Below are 26,128 nucleotides of genomic sequence, written 5' to 3'. Positions count from 1 at the left end.
GTGAATAAAGATAATAATGAATCAAGAGTCCTATCTTTGTTTTATTTTTATTTAAAATATTACTACTACTATTTATTATTTGTCATATTTTTTTCAATCATGTTAATCATAATTTTCATAATAAATATTTATAATCAGTGATAAAAGTAGTTGGAGCATGCTTAGAGAGAATTTTGTATTAAATTAAAAAATATGTTACTTAATAAAATATAACCAATCAAAAGGGCAATTTTTTGTATCAAACTACACACAAATGACATTTTTTGTTTATTTTACATATTTGCCAGTGCTGCCTTGCTGACTGCTACTAAACGTTTTTAAGTTTTTTTTTTTAATGTCTTTATACTTTGCCTTGCTGACTGCTACTAAACGTTTTTAATTTTTTTTTTAATGTCTTTATACTTTGATAATTTGATCTTCCTTTTATTTCCCATTTGCATAGAAAAATCATTTTCAAAAGTATGGAATCAAATCAATTTTTCTTTTAAAAAAATCTAAATTCGTTTTCTAATGGAAATTTAAATAATCGAATGTCCATCTCTAGTATAAGTCAATTTATAACTTTTGGATATGAAAAAAGTCTAATATAGAGATAGTTTTATCTAAATTACTATTCTTTCTAATTTAATTAATTTATCTTATTTTAATTTGAAATAATATTTAAATTTAAAAATATATAGAGATAGTTTTATCTTAATTACTATTCTTTCTGTTTTAATTAATTTATCTTATTTTAATTTGAAATAATATTTAAATTTAAAAATATATCAAAACATTTTTTAATATAAAATATATCAGGTAGAAAAAGTTAAGAAATTGCTATAAAAAAATGCTCTCTTTTAAACCGGACAAATATTGAAACAAATAGCACAGGTAGAATGGGTAATTATGGAAACTGAATTGACGCTGCTTCTCTCCCTATTTAACCTTCTACTCTTCTAAAGTATTTCAGGAAAAAAATAAAAACCCACTTTTTTGGAAGCAGAGCTGTAATTGAGAAGGATAACAAATTTTTTGAGAAGCCCTATCTTCAGTAGCTGCAACAGCGATTCAATTGTGCATCTGGTGATTATTGAGTAAGTTTTACATACTGCCATCAACCTGTTTGTGAAAATGCCTCAGCGAAGTTCTTATTTGCTAAATTCATTATCATTAATCTGAAGTTCCACTGTAATCCAGGGTTTCCGGTGTGATGGCTTTGAGGCGTATGCTTGGGTATTCGGATGGAGAGTTAATGAGATCAGATGCAAAACCTTGCACAAGACTAATGAGACAAACTGCTGGGATTTTTTCTGTTGGAGGAGCATTAGGATTTTGGATTCTTTGCCGACTGCACTATGGTTCGTTTTATATTTCTCCTTTGGTTGTTCTTAATCTTTCTGCTAAATAGAATTTTATCACTAAATTTACAACAATGAGAAAATGTGTTTGTTTAATTTATTGATTGATATCCAAATATTGAGTAGTGTGGTGCTTTTTACAAATATCAAGTATCTAAAATGGCATGTTTTTTTTGAGAAAGAAAATGTTAAATTTAAAGGTAAGATTTTTTCTCTGAAGATCAAGTGCTGTTTGAGCTTGTTGCTTTGCAACAGGATTGTCGCACTTCATTTACCTTGTTTTTCATTAATTTGTCTTTCAGAGTGTTCTCAAGCTTAGAATAGCAGCTCCTAGGCTCTAAATCTTCCTCCATGTGTTGCCACCCTGCATCCTTCTTCTTTCACTGTCATCCTCTACTTATAAAAAGGGTGACTCAATGTAGTAATGGTCGTGGCTTTGTTTGGGTAAAGATGGGCCTATTAATCCTTTTCACAATATTGTCGTCGCGGTGAGGCAAAGGGAGAAAAAGAGAGGAATTTGGCAGTTGAGTTGGGTTTGTTATCTTGTCTTCTGCGGAAGTATAATATAAGAAATACTTCCCGATTTTAAAGAAGAGAGCGATCCGGATAAGGCAAGGCTGGAAGAAGGAAGGGAACAGTGGACTTAGTGAGAATACATCTGTACATATTCATCATCTAGAGATATATCTTTCATTACAACAGTTATATGATTGGTCAGTCTTTTTATTAGAAAAATCATTGAGCTTGAGGTTTCAGTTTCTTCACACTAGTAACCCCATTGCTTCGGCTTTTACTAATGACTTAATCGGCTTCACTGGAACTCATATTGTGATTTGTATGCTGCCCTCCTAGGTTGTGGCAACTTTCTACTCCTATTGAGTTGTCTTGCCGTATCTAAAATGACTTCAAGCATCCAACATTCTTCGGCACTTCCCAGTCCACAGCATACCTTGTCATCTCTTGATACATCTGAATCACACCCTTGCTGATCCAATGACCAAGAAAGAACACTTTTGTCTGAGTACTGTTTCACGTATTCATTTAAGCAGGAGTTTGGTTCTTGTTGAGCTCTGAGTGTGAAGTGTTTGGATCTTTTACTGCTAGAGAATCTCTAAAATGCATTAAGGAAGGTCACCAGGATCAGGGGCGGATCTAGGAGGGGGCTAGGTGTTCACCCGAACCCCCTCTGCAAAAAATTACATTGTATATATATATATATATATATATTGAATCCCCTAAGCACAAAACTAGAGGTTTGGCTCACTTACATTTTTGTTTTTTGAACCAATAAGTGAATATCGTGGATCCACCCACTGACCATGTACTTGGGAATTTCATGTGCTTGCATGTATTTGATATTCTCAGTTTGATCATTGCACAGCACCTCAAAGTAGTTGATTGACTACTGGAATGACTTCTGAATTTTATAGATAAAAAGATTGTTGCATCAATTTCCTACAATCTACAGTTCTTTGTGCCTTTCTCCTTTCAACCCTCTCTCCCTTTGACTTTGTTGATTAGTACTGAGCTCTGACGGGCATGCTTCTTTTAATTAAAAGTTGTTCTATATATTATTATCTTGATTATGCATGTTATTTCTTTTCTGATATTGCATTTCGTATAATAATAATACAGGTCCTAGAATCACAGTTCCTAGAAGTCTTAGATGGGCAGCTTGTGGGGCTGTTACTGTGAGCTCAAGCACCGCTTTGCTAGTTCGTCTATTTAGTCCTGAATGTGAACCACAAAATATAGCTGCCTATGACAAGAAGGGATGATGTTCCGAGATCAGTATGTAAAACTGAGGTGTTTAACTTTTTAAGGATTCTCCTTCCACAGGCATAACACATGGTTGCGTGGGTTAGCCACTGGAGAACGACCAGCGTTTCAATGCTTAACTATTATATTTGCCACTAATATTTCAATTGCTATTGCTTAAAATGCTGCAAACACTCGAGAAGTGATTCTTAATCTGGCTAAGTTTTCTCCTAGCAGCTAATTCTATGTACTTATTTGTGTGAGTGATTTATCATTTGGCTTAAGCTTCAAAGGTTATCTGATAGTATGTCTACACTTCAATAAGATCTTACTACTATTTCTTTAATTTTGTAAACTTCAGGTCAAATACCATTTTATAAGCTGGTCAAATGGAATATTTAAGATTAAAGTAGAAGGTTTGTTTCCAAATAAAAGAAATTATTTTTCTTTCTGTCAATATATATTCATTCATATAATATGCTAAAGTATATCACATTTTCCAAACAAGTTTTTTCTTTTTGTGCAATCTTTTCCGGCAAATCAATCATCGACGCCATAGAGTTCAAGAGAATTTTCTCATTTTTTTTTTTAATGCTTTAGTACAAACAACTCTCTAAAGTAGAAATAGCCAAATTTAAAGTTTCAAAATATCATTAATAAAATATATTGTATTAAAGCTTTTTCGAGGGTACATCAACTTGTTAACTTGATCAAGTAATATGGAACAAAAAAGTGCTAACTTATAAATATGTTATGTTTAGGGGGTATATTTTATATAATTATTTTGGTTCTTATTTTCCAAAATAAATAGTAAATGTTGTATCTTTCCAAAATAAATAGTAAATATAAATACAACATTTACTACTTCTTTTGGAAAATTATTAGGGGTATTTCTGTCAATTTAAATAAATCCCCATTTCGACCATATGCTTGCGTGGTCACTGACTCTCAGAACTGAGCAGACTGTGTCCACAACAATGGCTACCGCCGGAGCTTTCTACTCCGTTCCACTGAACTACCAATTACACCGGCGGCCACTTCATTTTGGCTATCTACGTCAACCTCCCTTTCTCCTCCCTGTCACTTTGCCACTCACCACTTTCTCTCGTCAAAAAGTATGTATTTTCCAGTATGAGTAATTGAGAATGTCGATTCTGTACCTGCTGTTTCCTCTGAATTCCGCTTCACATGTATTTGTGTAATTACTCTATATGAACTCTGTTACTTTTATGTTTTTTAGATAATCAAATTATATTGCCGTCGAAGCTCCGGCTCAAGGCTCCTCTTAAATCCTGCCCGTGCCTTACTTTCAAGTCAATCTCGAGGTGTATTTTTAAAGCATCTTACGCTTTCTCTTCATTACTGGTAGTTTTACTGTGAATTTCTTATGTATTGTGAAATATACCACAGAGGAGAGTGGCAGCAGCGAAGTTGATCCGGATCTTCGTTCTGTGCTTGAACTTGCAACTGATTCTGAACTCTATGAACTTCAAAGAATTTTATTTGGTCCAAGGTAATAAACAGTTGCAATATGTTCCTTTTTACTGTTCTAATGAAAAATAAGGTGCTTTGACCATTCTAAGCAAATTTTCTTTCTTGTATCTTTTATGTTTCAGTTACTTTAGCCCATTGTTGAAGTCAGTTACAAGGAGAACTGAATTTGATTATGTTATGGTCGGAGAAGACCCGGAGGAGAGGGATGACTTTTTGTCAATGCTTGAATCAAGATTTTTATACCTTGCAGCTGATGCACGATCCACATTGAGGTTTCTCTATTTCTTTTATTTAGAATAGATGTATTTTAATCAAAACTTTAAAATGTTCTTCAGTCCAATTACTCCAATGGATGTTATCTTCATTGTTCGAACCTGACCTTTGTGATAGCATTTGGGTTGTTTATGTAAATTGCATGGACGCAATCTGGAAATTATGAATCATCATAACTCAAGCTATTGATAGCTAATTGTTAAAGGAATCAGTGGTTGATTATGTGGAGTTCAAATGGGAGTGATTTTTATTGGTTGCTTGTGGAAAGATGAACTTTGATAATGAAACCGAATTAATTGGTGATCATCATCCAATCCATCTCTAGTTTGGTTTGAAAATAAAACCAAAACAAGTGGTGATCATCACCCGAAGTTCTATACAAACAATGGTTTGCCATTTCCTAACCTCCAACATGTTTCTTTTATTTTAGTTCTTATTTTTGTTTCATTATGTCAGTGATTGATGTCGTTTGGTATTCAATCTAGGGGTAGGAGACCATCGTATAGGGAGGTATTGCTTGGTGTCAGGGAAAAATTAACTATAAGGTGCTCAGCCAAATTGTCAGCAGAAGACCTGGAAGCTGAGATTTTTCTTCATCTGCTGCAAGAGTACTCAAGGTAAATCAGTTTCCTTTTGTTTTCTGTGAGAAGGAATGGTGTGGTTGTGGCCTTGTGGAGAGGAAATTTCTATATTGTTTTGTTAATTTGAGATGCTTATGCTAGTTACTTCACATACTCTCCTAGTCTCAAGTTTTAGATGATACTATTTTATTTGTAGGTATAAATTGACAATTGTTTGTTTGACTTGAGTTATACATATAATGGAAGTGAAACTTTTAAGATAGTGGTGGAAGAATTAATTTGATAGAAAAATACTACCCTACAATAAAATTTAAATTTGATTAGTAGAATGAATTTAAGTTTGTGTAAGTTGTGAAAGCTGTAGTGTAAGTTGTGAAAGTTGTATAGAATGATGTTACTAGTGGATTTCATCTTAAAAAGATGATGTTACTAGTGGAATGTTGTGAACGCTTCGGATTTCCCTTGTCATAAAATGTTGTGAACATTTTAGGTTGCCAGAAAATAGAAAGTGTCCTATTAATTGGGACGTATATATAGTTTTTATTGGCTTTCTCCCTCTCGATTTCCTTTGCCTTTCTAATCAGTTCTATTGGGTTTGGCATGCCTCAAGGTTGTCAGATTGATGTGACCAGTTATCCCTTCATTCTCGAGTCTATATGTTGGAATTTCTTCTAGTTTCTTCTGCTGTGATTTGTCTTCTTCTTCTCTTAGTGTGGAGATCTTGACTCTTATTTGGACCTTATATGGCAAATATGTATCTTCAACAGCTCAAAAGAAAGCTTGGATGCTTCTGACGGGCATGGTAGTCTAGAATTTGGGCTTAGTAAGTGGAAGGTACAAGCTGCTGCCGCAATAAAAGCTGGGGCAGAAGGGGTTCGTTCAGTAATATTTAAGGTTTCTACTTATATTTTGGAAACTTGTACCTCTCTTGAGCCTTTTGGTTATGCATTAGCTAACACGATCTTTGTGTTTTAGGGTGGAGGGGTGCTAACATTGGGGAAGATATACAGCGGGGTATAATTGATACCTTGTGATTTCTGCAATTCTCTTTCCTTATCCAGTGCTTTCATCTTGTTTAACAACAGATAATGTTTACTGCTTCTCTAGTTAGCCAGGAGATTTTCAGGAAAGATGCTATTGGAGGCTGCCAACTATCAGATTAGTAGGGAAGTTCTTAAAAAGGTGCTTAAAAGTCCTGAGTTTGTTGAGGACAGTAGCTGACACTAGACACTTTAAATGGGTCTCTTTACTGTTCCTGAACCAATTAATGTGCACTGTTCCTGAATCAGTTAATGTACTTTGACATTTAAATCTATATTTCTTTTCACGTGTGAATTATGGTCTTATTGGCTAACCATTTATATAATTATATATAATTAAAAGATGATTGTTTAACCATTTATTATAGAGGAAGTTGTTTGGTCTGGGTTCTGGCATCTCTTTAATCCACTTTTCTTGTTTAAGGATTTTGTTTGAGTATGAATGCATCCAAAAGTTGAGTAGTCTTGGACTCTTGGCATTTTGACGATACATTAAGACTGTCTTGGATACATCTGCTAGAGTTAAGGTTCGTTGGATGTCAAGAAATTTGCTAGAAATGTGGATTTGAGAAATCGTAGCAAGTAAAAGTAAACGTTGGAATAACATTTGTTGCATGCATTTGTTTGAGAAGAAAAGAAAGCTTAAAATTAAGAGTAGATCAGTTTCCTAAATACGTCCTGCAAATCTTGCTAGACTCAATTTGGAGAAAAATCCATGACAATGAATTTCGTTGACCGTATTTTCCTAAAGGTTCCCTGCTATGAAATGCATAAAAAAAGGTTTAGGTTCCAGAAAGTTGACTTTCCAGAAAATTCCTTTTCATCAGTTAACTTTCTCAAAAAAATAGAAAGAAAATTCCTTTTCATATGCAGCAACCAGACAGGTTTTAACAAAAATCTCCTCGACGGAAGTAAAAATAAGAGAGAGACTGTTCTTTCACTAATTGGTGTCTTTGGCAAACCAAATACAAATAATAATAAAGTCTTCCCTGCATTGCACTGGTTACTGGAGGTGTTATGATAATTAACTTGTGATTCTCTCGCATGACTTTCATGACTTCACATGGCGCTTGTTGGTTTTAGGGTGGAGAAGTGGCGGCTCTTAACCTGGAGTCCAGATTGGCCATGCTGGCTGCAAAAAAGGTTTTGAACTTATGAATATGCACTGTTTTGAGGGTTGCCGATTCTGCTTAACTACTGAAGATTACTGTCTGTACTTGTTTTACTGCTCTAAAGTTCAACAGATACCTCTATAGAAAGAGTGGTCATAAGTTGATCTTTTTTCGTGAAAGATGCAGCCTCATACTCCTTAATTTTCTGATATTCTCCACACTTTCTATGTGCAGTTTAGTTGAAAGTTAATCATTCTCAAGCTATAAATGCTGAATTATAGGTTAAATGACATCCTCATCCCAGATCAACACAAGATAAATGAAAAATAAAAATGTGACTTGGAAAGACCCTTCAATAATAATAATTCTTGAAACCTGTTATGATGGTCTTACTAATTGTCTTTCAGGCTCTGCTTCAAAAACTATGATTTCTTTAGAGTTCTAAGTACATGCTTACATTTCATTGTTATTGGTTTTTGACAGGGCTTAGCAGGTGCTGCCTCCCGTTATTTTGGCTTAAGGAGCATGATGACATTTCTCGGCCCAATGTAATCTCCTTTGTGCTGGCACACTGCCATGTCTTTCACAATTTTAGTTTCTTAGGAAAAATCTATTTGCTCACTTGTTTATATCTGCTAGAGTGATCACTTAGTTCTTCTAATTGCCTTCCTCTTAACTAAAGTTTCCGTAGCCTTAATGTCGATTGTTGAAATTGTTCTGTCATCAGAGTACTCATCTCTTTTCTATGAAGAGAGTACTGGAAACAACAATCCTCTTCCCTAAGTTGTAGTCCACAACTGACATCTTGCTCCCATTCATGTCAATCCTCTATGTTCAATTTGTTTAGCTGGACCCAGTGACTCTTTTTGATTTAAGAATCCTTGTCTCATAAAAAAGAGAATCATGCTATAGGAAAAAGGTTCAACAACTTATATACATATAAGTTTGAAAACCTCTAACGTTAGAAAACCTCAGGGGTGTCAAATAAAAGGCTGAAAGTTTGGATGCTTTAAAATGGGTTGAGCAATGAGTTGATCATGATTCAACCCGTCCAAAGTTTGGTAGGGTTAAGATGGGTTAGGTCAATGTGGGCCAAAGCGGTGAGTCATAACCAAATTGCCTCTCTTTTTTTTTTTTTGATCAAGTAAAGTTGTATTCCTCAGCAATGAGGATATGCTGGCAAACCATCAAAAAGATTTACATCAGTGACCCAAAAAAAACCAACTCAAGAAATTGCTACTATATTTATAAAGAAGAGAAAGTTTAAAATCTGTCCAGCATCCTCTATACCCTCCTCATTACACCAAAAATAGAAGGTCTTCATACAATGCCATTTGATCTTTGTTACTGATTCTGCAGTATTTTCCATAACCTCTTGTTTCTTTCTCTCCAAATAGTCTACCATATACAAGAGGATATCATATTCCACCATTTCTTCTGGCTCTTACTCCCCCCTCTTCTCACCCAGCAACTGAGAAGGTCTGCAGTGTGTTCTGGCATTGTCCAGTTTGTGTGTGTTCTGCTTAGAAATTGGCCCATAATTGAGCAGTGACTTTGCAATGGAGGAATAGATGGCTATTAGTCTCATTTGTCTCATTACACTGTGAACACCTGGAAGCTATTTCAAAGCCTCTTCTTTGCAGCTTCTCATGAGTTAGGCATGCCCTTCTAGTCACTAGCCATGAGAAACACCTCACTTTACCTGGCTTTTTCCATACCTTACTCCATGGTCCAGAGATTTCCCCTTGAAGTTCCTTCACTTTCCTACTGTTCAATCTGCTGACTGACAACATACCATCATGATTGTGTTTCCAAATCATTACATCAACTTCCAGATTTGTGCCCTTGAAATCATCCAGTGTTTGTAGCATCTCGGCTACTCTCCCTATCTCCCAGTCATTTAGTAACCTTCTGAAGCCGAAATTCCACCCTTGTTCAGACCATACCTCATTTACCATTGCATCTGGAGACGAGCTGAGGATATATATGTCCGAATAGGAAGACATCAAGGAGTCCTGACCAATCCAGTGATCTTTCCAGAAAAGAACCCTGCTCCCATTCCCCACTTTGTATCTAATATTGTGTTGTAGTTGGCCCCATAAATTTCTGATAGTTCTCCACACTGAGACACCATATAGGATATTCACTATATCGAAAACCCATGGGCTATTCTGGCCGTACTTGTTACTGATAACTTCCTTCAAAAGTGCTTGATCCTCTCTTCCGAACCTCCAAAACCATTTTGCCAACAAGCACTTGTTTTGTAGCCCCAAGTGTCTGATCTCTAACCCCCCTGAGCTTCTACTCAGCAAAGCAGTTTACCATTTGACTAGATGTATTCTTTTACCTTCCTTGATTCCCGACCAAAGAAAATCCCTCCTTAATTTATCAAGTCTTTCTTCCACTTTGGCCGGCATAGGGAATAGGGACCATCACATAGGTAGGTAAGTCTAGTACAGAGTTTATCAGAATAGTTCTCCCACCAAGGGATAGATATTGAGATTTCCAGTTTGCCAGTTTCTTCTCAGTTTTTTCAATTATATTATACCATCCCATATCACTAGCTCTTAATGGTTGTTTCCAAGTGGCATACCTAGGTAAACAGTTGGGAGTTTTTCAATTCTGCACAGCAAAATGTTTGCTAAGGCCTGTGTAACCTCTTTGATGGGATATATACAACTCTTCCTCCGATTGACTGCCAAGCCCAAGACCGCCTTATAGACTTCCAATATCATTCTGACAATTCTAATTTCTTCCTACTTAGCTTTACAAAATATGACAGTGTCGTCAGCATAAAGCAAGTGACAAATCTGCATATCCACCCCTGGGAGATTGCCTACTTTGAATCCTTGCAACAATGAGTTTTGAGTAGCCACCCTCAAACATATACTATCGAATCATTCCATGGCTATGATGAAAAGGAAAAGGGGACAAAGGGTCTCCCTGTCTGAGACCTCTTTCTGAGGGAAAAAAACCAGTAGGTTCTCCATTTATCAGAATGGAGAACCTAACAGTTTTTATACAGACCTCAATCCATCTCAACCATCTCTCACCAAACCCCATTTGTTTTAACATATTGAGCAAAAACTCCCAGTTGACATGATCATATGCCTTCTCAATGTCTAGATTGCACATAACTCCAGGGTCAGCCCCTCTAAGTCTAGTATCTACACATTCGCTAACAATAAGGGCAGCATCCATGATCAGTCTGCCTTTTATGAATGCCATTTGATGTTTGTTTACCAGTTTGCTGATTACTTTCTTCAACCTCTCAGCTAGCAGCTTAGCTATAATTTTGTATACCCCGCCTATCAAAATTATCTCTCATGATAATTTTCTGTTTGTTTGTCAGTTTTGTTATACAGCACCGGATTAAAGTGACAACTTTTTTTTTTTTTATATTGAGAGAGAGTCTGATGAGCACAAACTAATCTCAAGTATTTTGATAATCTTGTTATGAGTAAATTTTGGCTACCTTGATAGTCAAAATTGACTACATACTTTTTTAGATGTGTCAATTTAGTTCGTCTCCAAAATCACCTATCAATGAATTTATGTCCAACCTGAGAGACCCAAACTTATACAGGTTGGGCCGGTTCACTTATTTGAGCCAAGTTTGACACCGACAGAGAACCCCTAGTTTGTCTAATAAACAAAAAATACATATTGGGCTTCAAATGAAGTGGAATGAATACTGAGAATTTATATTGCTTGCTGAACTAGTCTGGAATTGAGTTGTAACTTATTCCATGTTATGTAAGCACCTGGACATACAAAGGATCATTTTGGTATTGAAATTAAGGATAAATGGATCTGTATATTCTTTTGCAGTATTGCAAAATTTAAATTGAAGCTTTGTGTCTTCAGTTACCTAACAGATTTGTGGGGCCAAGTACATGGGAGAAGTCATAGGTTATGTTGGATTTTCCGGTTGTCAAGATTTCCTACTCTGTCTTCCGTGGTCATATTGGATATTATAGTCATTTCGATTGAACTGACAGATGCAAGTGGCAAATGTTTCGACTTAAGACTTTTCAGCAGTAAAGTATACTCGTAAAATTCAATAATGTATGATTGAATGATGAATTATGAGCCTTGTGACCCTAGTCTCTACTCTGTTGTAGCTGTAGCTTATAACAGAACTCTGCATATTTTTTCTGTTATTTGGTTTATATAGTTGGTAAAGAATTTGAATGTTTTCCTGGAGCTATTTCCATACTCATCTCACTTGGAAAAGATGTTTCATTTTCGAACTGCCTCAGTAGGTTTGTGCTGTTAGGAAACTCCTTGTAAATATGGTTCACTCTTTTACTTAGTTTCTTCTTGTGACGTTGTTGCCAATTGCTTTCTCTATTAATGAAGAGGGTGGAGAAATGTATTCAGTTCTCAGGTGGTCTGGTTTTGTATATCTCCTGTTATTCTTCTTACACAGTCTGTGATCCACTTTATGCAGTCTGTGGGGAACACTTCTAGCAGATGTTGTCATTCAAATGCTTGGAACTGATTATGCTAGAATCGTGCGAGCTATTTATGCATTTGCACAGGTAATATGCTTTCATGCTTGAATCTTCAAATATAGGAGTGCCAACTCTTTTAAAATGGGGGAAGAGGTCGTAAGATTAATCTTTAGAGATTTGTTGTTTGTTTAAATATAACCATGAGATATATAGGCACTAATTTACCTTTGATTAGTATTGGAATGAGATGGGCTGAATAGAGCAGAATTGATAGAGGGGATTTATATAGCCAACTCCAACTAGTTTGTTAATGAGGTGTAATTTGATGGAAGGATTTCCAAAATTAGTTCAGTAGAAGTTAGTGATATTAAATTAGCAAGTTTGCAAAAATTAATGCTAAAATAAGTTGAATGAGGAATTAAACAGCTTCATCTTCACTCCTCCAGTGCCGGCTCTTGCCTAATATTTTTTAGGCCACTGCCTTAGGCCCCCAATTTTTTGGGGCCCCAAATTTCTATAAAATAAAAAACCATGTTTAATTTTTTCATAAAAAGAATTAATTATTCATAATTAAAAATATAAATATATATATATTTTGCTAATACTCATTTTTAATTTTTTTTTTAACTCCTTATGCACTCTATTTCTTCAAACCTTTGATAATTAGAGTAATATTCTGTCAAAAATATGAATCAATAGCTGAAAAGTGTTTGAACAAAGTAATTACAAATATTCTTTTATTTCTTCGTAATTTTTATATTAAAGTAAGATATATCAAGTTATCAACTTTTTGAATCAGATTCTATAATTCTAACTCTTATTTTTATTTAAAATTTATGAACTTATACTTATAAAACTATATTTTCGATTCATATAATAATTTCTCAATAAAATAATGTTTTCAATGTATAATTAATAAAGCTTGCTTAAAAAATAATATCTTAAAAAAGTATTTGAAAAAATCATTTATAAAAAGGATATTAAGTAATAATTTACATCTAAATTTTTTTAAAAATATATATATTAGTACAAATAATTTTTAAAAAATATTTAGGCCTCTAATTAAAATTTCGCTTTAGGCCTCGAATTGTGTTGGGCCGCCCCTGCACTCCTGTTGGTTAGTGTAAACTTTAAGGTTCTTTTTTTTAAAAAAGAAAATATTAAGTCTTGCTACCGTAGCACAACTCACATCGTTCATCTTTTCAAGTGTGCGAGTCACATGAATAGTAATTAATCTTTTGGAGTTAATTGTATCATCTTCTATATATATCATTGTTTCATAACTTTTTAGCTTTGGACATTTCAAGGAAGACGAAAGAATTATAACCGTAGGATTTATGGACTCCCAGCATTAAGTTTCCACTGCCATGTTCAAATCCCCATGATCTTTGATTTGTTTGTTTCTTTTCTTTTAAGTGCTTATTTTTTGTTGCCCTTAAGTCTTATGTTACCTTCTTTGAAAACTAAAAAGTTATTTGTGGTGGTTGCTAGTGCAGTAGTGGAGGTAGGCTTTTGAGCTTGTAATGCGTAACAATGAAAGTTATGATCCTGTAAATGTTTTTCCTACTCAACTATGTGTCGATAAGTTTTTAAAAGCAACCTTGTGTATTATTTGCTTCAGATCCGAATTACCCGGACATACAAAACATCTGATGTTCGATGAAAAAGCTTATTTAGAGATTGGACTCTAAAGTTGCATCGTGGACATTGCACACTGGGATATTGTTAGGCTGTTGACTTTGGATCTGGTTCTACACTTGTTCATAGTAGATATTGGAAAGTATGTTGAAGGGCTTGTGCTTCATTGTACATATGTTAGGCTGGAAGATAAGCTTCTTTACTAATTTAAGATAGACATGAGCCGTAATTTTCTAAACTATTTAGATTACTAATTGAAGAAAATTCTGTTGCTGGTTGCTGCAAGTGTAACGTTCTGTTGTGTGTTGCGGTTTGTTTAAGTATTGATGTTGATGAATTTTGTTAACTTGATTGTTCTGTTCTCTGTAGTTTGTGAAATAAGAATAGTCCAGGTGCCCGCAAGCCGGTCTATTAGAGGCCTCATGAGCGGAAGGGCCAATGGATATAAGGTAAATTAGAAAGGTAACAGTACAATATCCCAAGAGTTTGAGAGTTTAATTTGACACAGCTAATTAAGGTGCATGGCAATTATTCAAATGAGAAAAAGTATAGCAGGAAAGTTATGTAAATTACACTATGCCGCTGAACTTGATGAAGTTTCAGATTTCTCCATCCCAAATTTCATCCACAGATTTATAGGGGCCGTTTGGATGAGTAAAATCCTCTCCGTTATATCCCTTTTTCTGAGGTATATCTTGAATTTTGAAATTATCTTCATTGCTAAGTTCCCAATCAAATATTTCGAGGTTTTGTTTCATTCTCTCTTTGTTAAAGCTCTTCACTATCACACTTGCCCCTTGCTCATATATCCATCTCAGTGCCACCTACAAATATTTGAAAGTTTAGTTTACTTGTCAATTTTCTCATGTTCGATTGGTCAACTTTTTTGAAAAATAAGTTTTTTAAAAATGACATCCCTATTGAGTTTGTCAACAAATGATATTTCATATTTATTGTGTCCGTTCTCTATCTTCCAACACACCTTATCTTCACTCTCACCTCCTTTTAAGTCTGTCAACCTCATCTCCACTACGCAACCCCAATAATATTTGTCCAGGTTATATATATAATATATACTTTTAAAATAATTTTTTCCTTTGTAACGAAGACCCTAAAATTTTCATCCCTGCAAATAAGTTTAAAATCCATTAATCACCATAGGATTTGGAAAAAGACCTGAGGGATACTCTTTTGTTTAGCAGTTGCGATGTCATTGATGATTGGGCTATTCCATTTGGATCCCAATGGAGAGTAAGCGCTTACATGAACACCTTTCTCTTTACAATACTCTAGTAATTTTTGCTGCTGCCATGCCACATTTATTTCTACCTGATCATGATAAAAGGAGGAGAAAACATATTGTGACTTCTATTTTACGAGTTCATACAAATCTAACATAAAGATTGATTTAGAATTTGAAGCTTATGTATGATTCGAGACCTTCCTCTAGGTCTAGCTTCATAAAAGTCACCTCCCTTAGCTTGTGGTTTACAATATTGCATGTATGTACATCCCTTATTTTGATTACATAGCAATAATTCTTCTAAACTGATGATTATCCATATAATTTTTTTTTGTTTGGACTAGTTAAACTAATTTTTGCATACTTATGTTTATAAGAGATTTAAACTTCAATTGTTGATATTCAAAATTAATAATACCTCACTATTTCAGTAATGAAACGTTCAAACAATTAACGATAGAAACATACATTTGACTCTAAATAGTATATGTAAAACATGACTATATTCAAAATATGTCCACAATACTAACTTGATTAACTGCAGGAGGAATGTTAGCCATTTGGAGGAGTTGTGAGAGTTTGGTACAACTGAAATTGCTGACACCAATAGACTTTGCTAGGCCCAACATGCAGCACTCTTCCATTGCTTTCCATACCCTTTTCATATCAAAAGGAACAATATCTTCCTTTTTGAATTTGAGCATATCAACTGGTCCTGGTTTCATACTTACAGGCCAATGTATTAAATACAAGTCCACATACTCTAGCCCCAATTTCCTACATAAACTCATTTAGGGTTAAACCATAAAACATAAATCATATAGTATTAACACCATAAGAATCCATGAAGTTCAAACCTGGCTTAACCTCTCATTATTTATGAACTCTAGATGACTAGCTGACTTCTACAAAAATTTATACATATTCAATAGATTTATTCGTACCTATACAAAATTTTGATCAAAATAATTAAGTTCTGTCAAACCAACAACTAGAACAGATCTAGCTCCAATTGCTAATGTTAATGTTAATGTTGAGCTACTTGGAGTGAGGACATTGTAACAATTTAAAACGAAAAAAAAAGATAATCGATCATTTAATAATAAATAAATAAAGGTCTAACATTATTAATATACCCAAGTGTGTTTTTGAGAGCAGGAAGGACAAATTGAGGGTGTGCCTGTGTGCACCATAACTTAGAAGTAATAAACACTTGTTGGCGACTCTTTATAATGCCCCGCTCTATTGCTTCCGCCACTGCTCTCCCCACGGCCTCCTCTGACCCATAAAGCTCGGCGGTGTCGAAATGGCGGTATCCTGTCTCAATGGCGTCAACCAAAATAGATGTCAAGTCATCTTTCGGCCTGGGATACGCAGCAGTTCCCATACCTAACAAAGGCATTTTGTAGCCAGAGTTAAGTACAACTTCTGGTACGTGCATTATTTCTTCCATCTACAAAATCGCGATTTAAAATAAAATCTAAAGATTGAGTGAAGAAACACACTTGAAAAATAAAATAATTTGTATAGTGAAGTTTCAAAAAAAGTTATAAAGATCTTATTACTAAAAGCCCTTTGAAATGAGAACAAACATATATATCGCACAATTTAGTGACACGATTCATTCATTTTTTCTTAATGGATATGTCTAGTAAGAAACAAATTACATCTGAACAAACTAGAAGAAGAAAAAACTACTACGTACCCCTCCGGTCTATTGTAGTTGTTTGGTTATTGAAAATCGCGATATAATTAATTATTTGTTTCATTTCTATTCTTACTCAATACATGCATAGAGATATTAAAACAACGAAAAAAACGTATTATTAAATTGAGATCAACGGGTAAATAAATTATAATTTAATTTAACTATTTGTTAAGTTAATTTTAACGTGTAGAGAAAAATATGACAAGTAAAATAAATCGAGGGAACGCAAATTGTACAAGAAGATGCAAATGAAGAGACGTGAGCAATGATACTTTAATTAGTATTTCTATTTGATTTTCTCTTTCGCCATTCTTTGATTGATTTGGAGAAGACGTGAGAGAATAATCATAGGTATATATAATTCGGCCACGTCTTTTTTGATGAATATCCTTCGACTTTTCTTTGAATATTTGTCTTTGCTATTATGTCATAAAAGCTAAAAGCTAATAGTAGAACATCCCAGTGTTAAAATTAATAAAGAGTTTCTCTGTTTTTTTTTTTTAAAAAAAAAAAATTGAACTAGAAACTTCTTATTATGAAAGAAAAAAGATGAATTAGTACCTCAATATATTTTACATATCCAATTTTTTAAATATATTATAATAAAAAAATTAAATAAAGGGGTAAAAAGGCAAAAGAAGGGCGGAGTGGAAAAGAAAAGTCCCCTATACTAAATTGAGTGTTACAATGATGAGCTTTTTAATAATTAAGATACAAATTATCTAACAATATAGTAATACAATAAATCAAAAAGTAATATAGTACGATATATTGAATTTTAGTTTTATCAAGTATTTGACGATATTTTAAAAAAAAATTAATATGGAATATGATTTATATTCCTAAGTTTTAAGATTTATTAAAAATATTCATAATAACTTTAATAGACAATAATTATTTTTAATAATAATGAACTAGATAATATGTTATTTTAAAATCTGATATATATTTTAATAAAAACTACCGATGACACAATTACTAACTAGCTGTTGCAAATTTACAATGCGCTAAATTACAATCAAATACAAAAAATCTTTAATATAATTCTCTCATATTCTATAAACAACCTCTTCATAACTAGTATGCATTCCAGATAAACTGACCGAAAAGGATAGATAGGAAATAGTTGAGATCATAAATAGATAGAATATTTTTTTATAAAATATAAAAATTATTCTATTTAAAAAAAAATCAATAACTATATTTTGACCCAAGAAGAAAATGTTCTTGCAGATGAAGAAAATCAATAACTATATTTTATTTCTACGACAAAATAGTGATATTTGTCAATTTTCTTTTTCCAAAATCTATGACCAAACAATTTTCGAAGAATTAGATCTCTCCGTCCCAAAGTTCATCGATAGATTTGTAGGGTCCGTTTTGGATGATTAAATGGCTCTCCGTTGCATCCCCTTCTTTGAGGTATGTCTCGAATCATGAAATTATCTTCACTCTTCTCTTTATTAGAGCTCATAATACCCATCTCAATGCAACCTACACGTGTTTCAAAATTCAGTCCATCGACATATTCAAAAGCATATAGTGCTTTTAAATATATATATATATATATTTTAATTTCATCTAATCTTGATAATAATGAGTAGGGGTGTTAAAATGAGCTCAAATATAGATAAATCGTTTAATTCATCCATAATTTTATAAATTAGGTTTAAGATAGTTTGAATTAAGTTCAATGTCAACTTATCTTAACTTATTTTAAAAGAAAATTCAATGAGCCTAATTTAATCTCCAACTTCTACCCGTTTTTATTTGCATTAGTATAATGTATGTTCTCATATTGAAAGTATGAATTACTATATCTTGTAGATTTATCTATCCGTTTATGACTTATTTTTGTCAATTTCTTGAATTGGAATCCAAATTGTGGATGTAAAAGTCAAATAATAACATGTTAAAATTATTGAGATTAAGGAGGTTCATTTGAGCTGAAATAAATTTGGGCGAGTTATGACCCAACCAAATTCCTATTTCAGCTTATTTAATATCTCTGGTTCAACCCAATCGATCTATTTGAGACCCTACTAATAAATAAATAAATAAATAACGACGATAGAAAAAAAGACCTGAGGGCTGGTTTTTCGTCTAGTGGTTGCGATGTGGCTGAGGACTGGGCAACTCATGATCCTTAGAATGATCCTTCTATGCAATAGCTTGCAACTTGAGCGATAACCCACACTAGGCAAGTTCAGTTCAACAAGCTCGACCCAAAAGAAAAATTTCCTTATTTTTTAATGAAAAGAGATTTCAAATTTGAGACCTCCAACATGAAAGTCCCAAACCCAAGAAATAGAATCATATCAAAAGGGACAATATCTTCCTTTTTGACTTTTTTGGATATCAATCTCAGGCTTCATGCTTATCGGCCAATGTATTAGATACAAGTCCACGAAATCTAGTCCCAACATTAAAATCATAAACTAGTATATATTAAGAGTTTGGGAAGTTCAAAGGTAAATAAAGGGAGGGCTAACAACAAAGTTGAAATCAGAATTTTTAGTTTACAAATTTTAAATCATAATTTTTTTTTTCTTATTTATTTAGATACTGATTTATTGATTATACCTATTAAACGATTTTTTTAACACCAATACAAAATTTGAGACATAATGATGCACATAAAATACTATTATGACTCCACCCGTGGCTGACTGAATTTTTAATAAATAATTTATATATATTCAGTAAATTTTTTAGAACAAATATAAACTTTTGGTCTAAGCTATTAAATTTTATCAAATTTCATTGTTAATGCGGAGGCCATTGTAGCAATTTCTGTAAAGATGAATTTTGGGTTTTACTCAACCTCAAAAGCTAACTTATAAAGGTAGGATTGTCTAATTTCATATAAGGAGACTAAATTCTCATCCTTTTTCGATGTGGGAATTCAAAAGAGAAACAAAAATAAATAAATGACAAATAATATTTTTTCGAATAAATTTTCTTCTTTTATAATTCTCGAAGCAAGGAACGAAGGGAATGCGCCGCAAAATGCTTCAGATCTAGTCAGTGTAAAATATTACTCCCTCCGTCCCATTTTATGTTTTCTTTTTGGTCAATCCCAGAAAGAATGTCACATTTCTATTATAAGTATTTAAAGGTACAATTTCTCTTTTACCCTTGTTGGTCCCACTTCATTTTAAAAATAGTACTCTAATACATCTACTTTTGAAGGATAATTTGATAAACATTTCAAAGTCTTCATTTATTTCTTAAACTCCGTGCCTAATGAAATGTTATCACATAAAATTAAACAAAGAAAATACTACTTTATATCTTATTTTTCTGCAATTTCCATAAAACTTAGACCATATGTCATTTTTTTTATAATAAAAAAAATATATATATATGACTTCAGAAAATATTTATATCATGTAGTGCAATATATATGCTTACCATACAATAGTATATATAGGGGGAAATCATTATATATAATGTCTCTATCTTATATAAAAAATGTATCATAAAATGTATATAATCGGTTCACTAACTAGGATATAATGGATCTCTACACCTCTGTCCAAAATTGTTGTTTTCGTGTTTATAAACAAGTTATTACGTGTCTTATTATTTTGTTTTGTTTCGATAGTAACACTTTGCAATATGCATGTATTTTTTGGATTCCTTGCTTGTTCAAAGCTCTTACTATATCTAATAAGTAAACTACAAAATCTACATGCCTTTTTTTTTTAATTTCCTCCGAAGAAATTACGCGTTTCCTGCTTTGACATTCACGTCCGGCTAAAATGACCTTATTCAGAAAATTTATTTAATTTTAACCAATTCAACAATGTTTAAGTGGTGTATAAAAGTATGTGAAAAATACTGATCATTTAAAATTAATTGTCACTAAGAAATTAAAACTAAGCGCGAATCGATCGAATGGCTACGTCTAAACGTATAATAATCAACTCAATTGTTGTGCTGAGAATACTCACTCTATCGGCCTGCGCAGCTGCAGGTGTACTTATTGTTACTAACAACTTTAAACTTGATGGTGACAAAACCAAATTCAGTGACATCAAAGGCTACAGGTAATTGAAAAATATATATATATATTAGATAGAAAAGAAAATTTTTGTTATTTTGGTAATTAAATGTGTAAATTTGCTAATAATTTAATAAGTACAGGTATGTGTTAGCGGCGGCAGCAGGGGGAGTGCTTTATTCATTAATTCAGCTGCCTTTCGCATTGTATCAAGCTGTGAAGGAAAAGAGATTGATCAATGGCCAGTTTCTCCCCATGTTTGATTTTTACGGAGATAAGGTTTGTGTTCGGTCTTTAATACAGTTAAGCCAAAATAACTTTTACCATATATAGTACTTTTGTTTTTAAGCTGAAATAACTTAAAGATTTATGTATAATTCGTAAATTACAAGTCTATCCAAAAATATTTTTAATGTACAAAGATCATACACATGCTTTCCATCCGGGACAGGCTTAGGTGTCACCAAACTTTCGATAAAAAATTACATAGATTTTTTTTTTAATCTTTTATGGATAAATATTGATTTTGAATCCTCTGAACACGACACTAGAGGTTGACTCAGTGATCTACTGCTTTCCATAGGATTTAAATCTGGAGAATTAAATTTTGCAGGTGATAGCATTTTTCTTGGCAAGTGGAGTTGGTGTTGGATTTGGTGTGAGTATTGAACTGAAACTATTGATAGATCAATTAGTGGATGGGTTGGAAAGTTTAGGAGCAAGTGGACTTGATGAATTTGGAGACAAAAACAAAAAATTTGTAGACAGAGGAAGTATTGCAAGTGGAGTACTCCTTGTTGGTTTTGTTACAATGGCTATACTTACCATTCTTACTTCAGCCAACCGCAATGGAAGAGGCTTTTAATTTAAACATCATTAGATGAGAAATTAATTGAGCTTTATTTTTAATTATTGTCATTTTTTTTTTCTATAATCATTTCATTTTGATCATGTGTAATACATGCATGATTGTGAACACACCATTGCTTTTGGCTTGAATTTGTACTTAATTTGTAGGTACTATTTTTTTACAAATATTTTACACTATGTTTTGATCATTGTTATTCATTGTGTTATGTTGTATCGTTAGTATACCTACAATATTTGTTTTGATTGTTACTTAAAATATATTGTATTGTATTGTTAAATTTCATTGTTACGTAACAATAAAAACCCCTATTTTATGGAACAACCAATTTGGTGTGTTCCCGTTGTTACTTAATTTATTTTCCAATTATATATTTACATAATATTTCAAAATATTATTTTACTCTTTATCTTAATTGTTTAAATCTAGTCAAACCTCCTTCCTAGAATAATTAGGATATTTTAGAAAATCTATATATTACAATACAGTACGATACAATCAAATCAAATAATTAAAATGTTATTAAACAACAACAAACAATACAGTCTAGTCAAACATTGTATCTACCATACAATAGTGTACAATACAATACAATACATTATGAAAAAATGGGTAATAATGATCCAAACAAAGTATTAGCGTTTGACCACAACTTAAAGTTCATTTGCGACATTGTGAAGAGATTTTATCCATTTCATCACGAAACCTTGGTGGTAAAAAAGAATTGGCGCACAAAACCATGCAAAATGCATATCTTTTGTGCATTGAATTATCACTCAACACGCTAGCTAGCGATGGAGAGAAAGAGGGGCAAACTATCAATGTATTATAAAATTCTTTTAACCGATCATTATAAAAGATAATTAAAGGACTGAGTTAGCTAGCCACGTCTTCTTCCAAGAGATGCCTTAGTTCAGTTCACTCCAGTAAGGTAATATAGGCCCAATTCCCCCACTTGGGTTTGATGGATGACCTGACATTAAAAGATTTCAGAACCAGCCCAATTCTAATGTCTCGTTTTAATTTGGTATCATAACATCATTGTTTTATGGTGTCCCAACTTAAGATTAGAAGTCTCACATTGGCAAAACACATGAAAGGTGTTGGATATATAAATAAGTTGATCTTATCAACTAGTGACGCGTTTTAAAGTCGTGCGAGTCTAGACTCAAAGTGGATAATATTACTAGCGGATTAGACCGTTACACTTTCATTTTAAAGAGAAATTTGTGAAAATATGTGACACAAGCTACCAACCTTCGAGTTCGAGTTGGAAGTGAGGATATCCGAACCACCCCTCTCGTCGAATGGATTTTAATAACTTAAGTGAAAGGACTACTCTATTTATAGTTTAAATTGTAGTTAATTTACAACCATGTAGGATAAGACATAACATAACATAAATATTATAAGTCACCTAGCTAGGTTGGAAAAAAAACATATGAAATATAATGAGTACTTTTTAAATAAAGACAGAATATAAAATGTCAATAGTAAAACAAACATTTTTCCTAAGATAAAAGAGCAAATATATCAATCGTTCAAAGTAAAAAACAATTCCATTTTAAAGCAAAGTTACAAATTTATAAATTGTAATTATCACATCAAATATATGTTACATGTTTTTTGACATATCTACTTAAATTGGAAAAAGATTGTCTATTTCCTGCTCTGACATTCTCGTCCGGCTACAATATCCTTAAATCACACAATTTTTAATTTATTTTTTTTTTAGCTATTTCGACAAACGCTACGACGTTTATTAAGTACCATAACTATTAGTGTGTGTATATATACTATAAAGGGTTGTTCTCTACTATTTGAAAATATACTAGGTGTTCAACCAAAAATAAAATAAAATTATACAAGGTGAGGATTAAAAATTAATTGTTGTCAAGGAAAGAAGAAAAAAAAATGGGAAAGTCTAAGTTTACAATAATCTCAATTGTTGTTCTGAGGATACTGACTCTCTTGACGTGCAAAGCTGCAATTGCAATTATAGTTTTCAACAAATTCACTATTCAAAATGGCCAGGAAACTAATTTCTCTAGCATCAGAGGCTACTGGTCATGACTCTATCCCTCGTTTTTTATTTTTTAACGAAATTTTAGCGAGGCTCTGTTTACTACTATACATCTTCCAGTGAGTTGGTCCGATAAAAAATTAGTGAGAAAGTCATTTTTTATAACACAAATTTCTTACTTATCGTGATTATAGCAAATAAACCAAATCCATCCCCATTTGGACTATATGTGCAGACTCCAGTCCAAATTGGGCAGCTTTAGATTGAACCAACTTATTAGGCTTTCTGCCTAAAACGCTAATAGACATCTTCAATAATTTATGTGTTACGTTAGCGTTGGATTTTTTTATAAGACACAGTAAAGACGAATGGAGGTGTATTTTTGAAATTAAAGTGTTTACTTATCTGTTAGGTCAAATTAAGATGTACATCTGTATATAAAATTGTCAATATTTATGATTCAATCTCGTGATTATTTTTAATAAAAAAAATAAAATCTCATAATTACAGGTATGTGTTAGCTATCGCTGCAGGGGAAATTCTTTACTCATTGATTCAGCTGCCTTTCTCACTGTATCAAGCTATCAAAGGAAAGAGGTTGATCAGTGGACAATTTTTACCAATGTTTGATTTTTACGGAGATAAGGTTAATTTTCTTATCATAACTCAACAACTTACCTAAAAAAAAAACTAGTATATGATTAGATATATTTCACTATGATAGCTTACATGTCGAGTGATGACTCTCTAAATTAATTATTTTTTGGTGTATAAAATGTGAAATTTTGAACAAAATTGGCAGGTGATGGCGTTTTTATTGGCTAGTGGAGTTGGTGTAGGATTTGGCGTCAGTATTGAATTAAAAAACTTTGTAGACGAATCAATAGACATAAATGAAGAAGATGAAGTACGTGTAGAATTTAGGGAAAAGGGTGACAAGTTTTTTGACAATGGAATTATTGCCAGTGGAATCCTTCTAGCTGGTTTTACTACCATGGTTATAATCACTATTCTTAATTCTACGAAACGCACCGGAAAAAGCTTTTAGCTCGAGACTTATATTATATAGCGTGATTGATCAAACTTTGAAAATCAACTTAATATGACTTAGTCAAGACCGTTTGTACAATGCAATCTTTTATTTTGAGATGCAATAATGTTGTATATGATACTTGATTCTATAGGCTACTACAAGATTAATAAAAGAAGTTTACTTACTATTCATTTTGTTAAAATACTTCTGTGAGTTTTGTACAATGCCTCACTGAGCCTATTTTCTGTTGGCACATGGACCATGATTTATTAACTGGGCCGTTGAGGATATAGGCCCAATTCTCCACTTCTGTTTGAAGAACAAACCTGCTCATTAAAAAAGATAACAGGATATAACACAAAGTACACTATTATTTTCCAAAGAAAAAAAATATTGTTTTGGGTACATGTATTATGTATATGACAATGTACCTCAGATAGACGCTTAGTCAAATTAGGTAGAACTTGTTTTAGATACACTCAATTCTAGCGTGATTCGTATTTATCTGGAATACACTGATTCTCTTCATCACCTCTCCCCCTCTCTTGTCCCTACCCTTCTCTGCATATGTATTTTACAATATCTCTGAGTTTCACGATATCATATATGTGTATTAAAAAAATCAATTTAATGCATTTGCATATCTAATTTGAAGTACACCACCCATTCATTTTTACTTGTTCAATTTAAACTTTGCACATCCTTTAAAAATAATGATTGATATACGTGTTTTATCACAGTATCATATTAATTGATGTTTAATATTATGTTTTGAAAAATAATTTGAGAATAAAAGTAAGTAATGCTCAGGGTAAACTTTGAAAAAAAGTAATTATCTTATCTTTGATATGTTATAGGTACCAAATAACAATAAAAATATCATTTCAAAATAAGGAACAAACAAAAACGTATGGAGGAAAGTTGATATTATCTCCCTAATGTCACACTCAATGTTATTTATCCATTCTTAAAATTGTAATTGAACATCTAAAATGGAGTGTTTGTTTAAAAGTCGACTAGCAGGTAATTTAGACCAGGTTGGAGCAAAAAGCAGACTCAAATACGTCACTAGGAAATGTATATATAAAGTTGTATATCGTGTATCAGTATATATATTATATGTCACACAATTAGTAGTGTATATCGTAGGAATAAATGCTTATCATAATTTTGTTGACACCCAATTTTTGACCCACGTTGGTATAAATTAGTCATCGAGCTTCGTGAGTTTTTCAAATTACTTAAGTTAATTAGTTTTATAAATCTTGCGAAAATAAAATAAATATATATATATATATACATATATGTATATGTATATATGTATATCTTAAGATTATTCCTAAATTCCCAGGCCCAAGGAATGAGCAGCCCATTTCCCTTTCCCCTTTGTCAACCCTACCTCAATTCTGAGGCCCACTCTCTATCCAACAGCCCAAATCCTATAACCCACTCTCTATCCAACAGCCCAATTACCCCTCAACCCAATTGTTCTCCCTCAGCCCACACCTAAACACCCATTTCATCCTAACCCATCCTACCCGACCCAATACCCGT

General features: G+C 32.8%; 5 protein-coding genes across 7 annotated transcripts; 4 read left to right on the top strand and 1 right to left on the bottom strand.

The window, feature by feature from the left end:
- The first annotated feature begins 855 nt into the window (after positions 1–855).
- Positions 856–3,453, top strand: LOC107012760. Its single transcript, XM_015212681.2, has 3 exons — positions 856–1,076; positions 1,180–1,340; positions 2,976–3,453. The coding sequence occupies exons 2-3, from the start codon at positions 1,193–1,195 to the stop codon at positions 3,116–3,118; spliced, it is 291 nt and encodes a 96-aa protein (XP_015068167.1). The 5' UTR covers positions 856–1,076; positions 1,180–1,192; the 3' UTR covers positions 3,119–3,453.
- Positions 3,454–4,009: 556 nt separating this feature from the next.
- On the top strand, positions 4,010–14,030 carry LOC107014902. Of its 2 annotated transcripts, XM_015215019.2 has the most exons (12): positions 4,010–4,213; positions 4,339–4,423; positions 4,509–4,611; positions 4,715–4,864; positions 5,351–5,482; positions 6,214–6,340; positions 6,422–6,460; positions 6,554–6,628; positions 7,570–7,629; positions 8,082–8,146; positions 12,052–12,142; positions 13,677–14,030. In XM_015215019.2, the coding sequence occupies exons 1-12, from the start codon at positions 4,025–4,027 to the stop codon at positions 13,716–13,718; spliced, it is 1,158 nt and encodes a 385-aa protein (XP_015070505.2). In that variant the 5' UTR covers positions 4,010–4,024; the 3' UTR covers positions 13,719–14,030. The 2 variants fall into 2 exon arrangements, with proteins under 2 accessions (XP_015070505.2, XP_027771488.1); XM_027915687.1 differs by lacking the exon at positions 7,570–7,629 and having other exon boundaries at positions 4,026–4,213.
- Positions 14,031–14,147: 117 nt separating this feature from the next.
- LOC107014903 (methylecgonone reductase-like) lies at positions 14,148–16,566 on the bottom strand. Of its 2 annotated transcripts, XM_027915688.1 has the most exons (4): positions 16,073–16,564; positions 15,467–15,713; positions 14,870–15,022; positions 14,148–14,517 (listed from the first exon to the last, which is right to left on the bottom strand). In XM_027915688.1, exons 1-4 carry the CDS (start codon positions 16,387–16,389, stop codon positions 14,293–14,295), a joined length of 942 nt encoding a protein of 313 aa, XP_027771489.1. In that variant the 5' UTR covers positions 16,390–16,564; the 3' UTR covers positions 14,148–14,292. The 2 variants fall into 2 exon arrangements, with proteins under 2 accessions (XP_027771489.1, XP_015070508.1); XM_015215022.2 differs by lacking the exon at positions 14,870–15,022 and having other exon boundaries at positions 16,073–16,566.
- Positions 16,567–20,544: 3,978 nt separating this feature from the next.
- Positions 20,545–21,515, top strand: LOC107013572 (CASP-like protein 4D1). The gene is made up of 3 exons (XM_015213452.1): positions 20,545–20,696; positions 20,794–20,929; positions 21,264–21,515. Exons 1-3 carry the CDS (start codon positions 20,545–20,547, stop codon positions 21,513–21,515), a joined length of 540 nt encoding a protein of 179 aa, XP_015068938.1.
- Positions 21,516–24,015: 2,500 nt separating this feature from the next.
- Positions 24,016–24,737, top strand: LOC114076343 (CASP-like protein 4D1). Its single transcript, XM_027915175.1, has 2 exons — positions 24,016–24,187; positions 24,344–24,737. The coding sequence occupies exons 1-2, from the start codon at positions 24,164–24,166 to the stop codon at positions 24,587–24,589; spliced, it is 270 nt and encodes an 89-aa protein (XP_027770976.1). The 5' UTR covers positions 24,016–24,163; the 3' UTR covers positions 24,590–24,737.
- The last annotated feature ends 1,391 nt before the right edge of the window (positions 24,738–26,128 follow it).

The sequence above is a fragment of the Solanum pennellii genome, chromosome 3 (assembly GCF_001406875.1).
Source record: "Solanum pennellii chromosome 3, SPENNV200".
Classification (NCBI taxonomy): Eukaryota; Viridiplantae; Streptophyta; class Magnoliopsida; order Solanales; family Solanaceae; genus Solanum; species Solanum pennellii.
The sequence above is the reverse complement of the archived record's forward strand: the minus strand, read 5'-3'. Positions and strand labels throughout refer to the sequence as shown.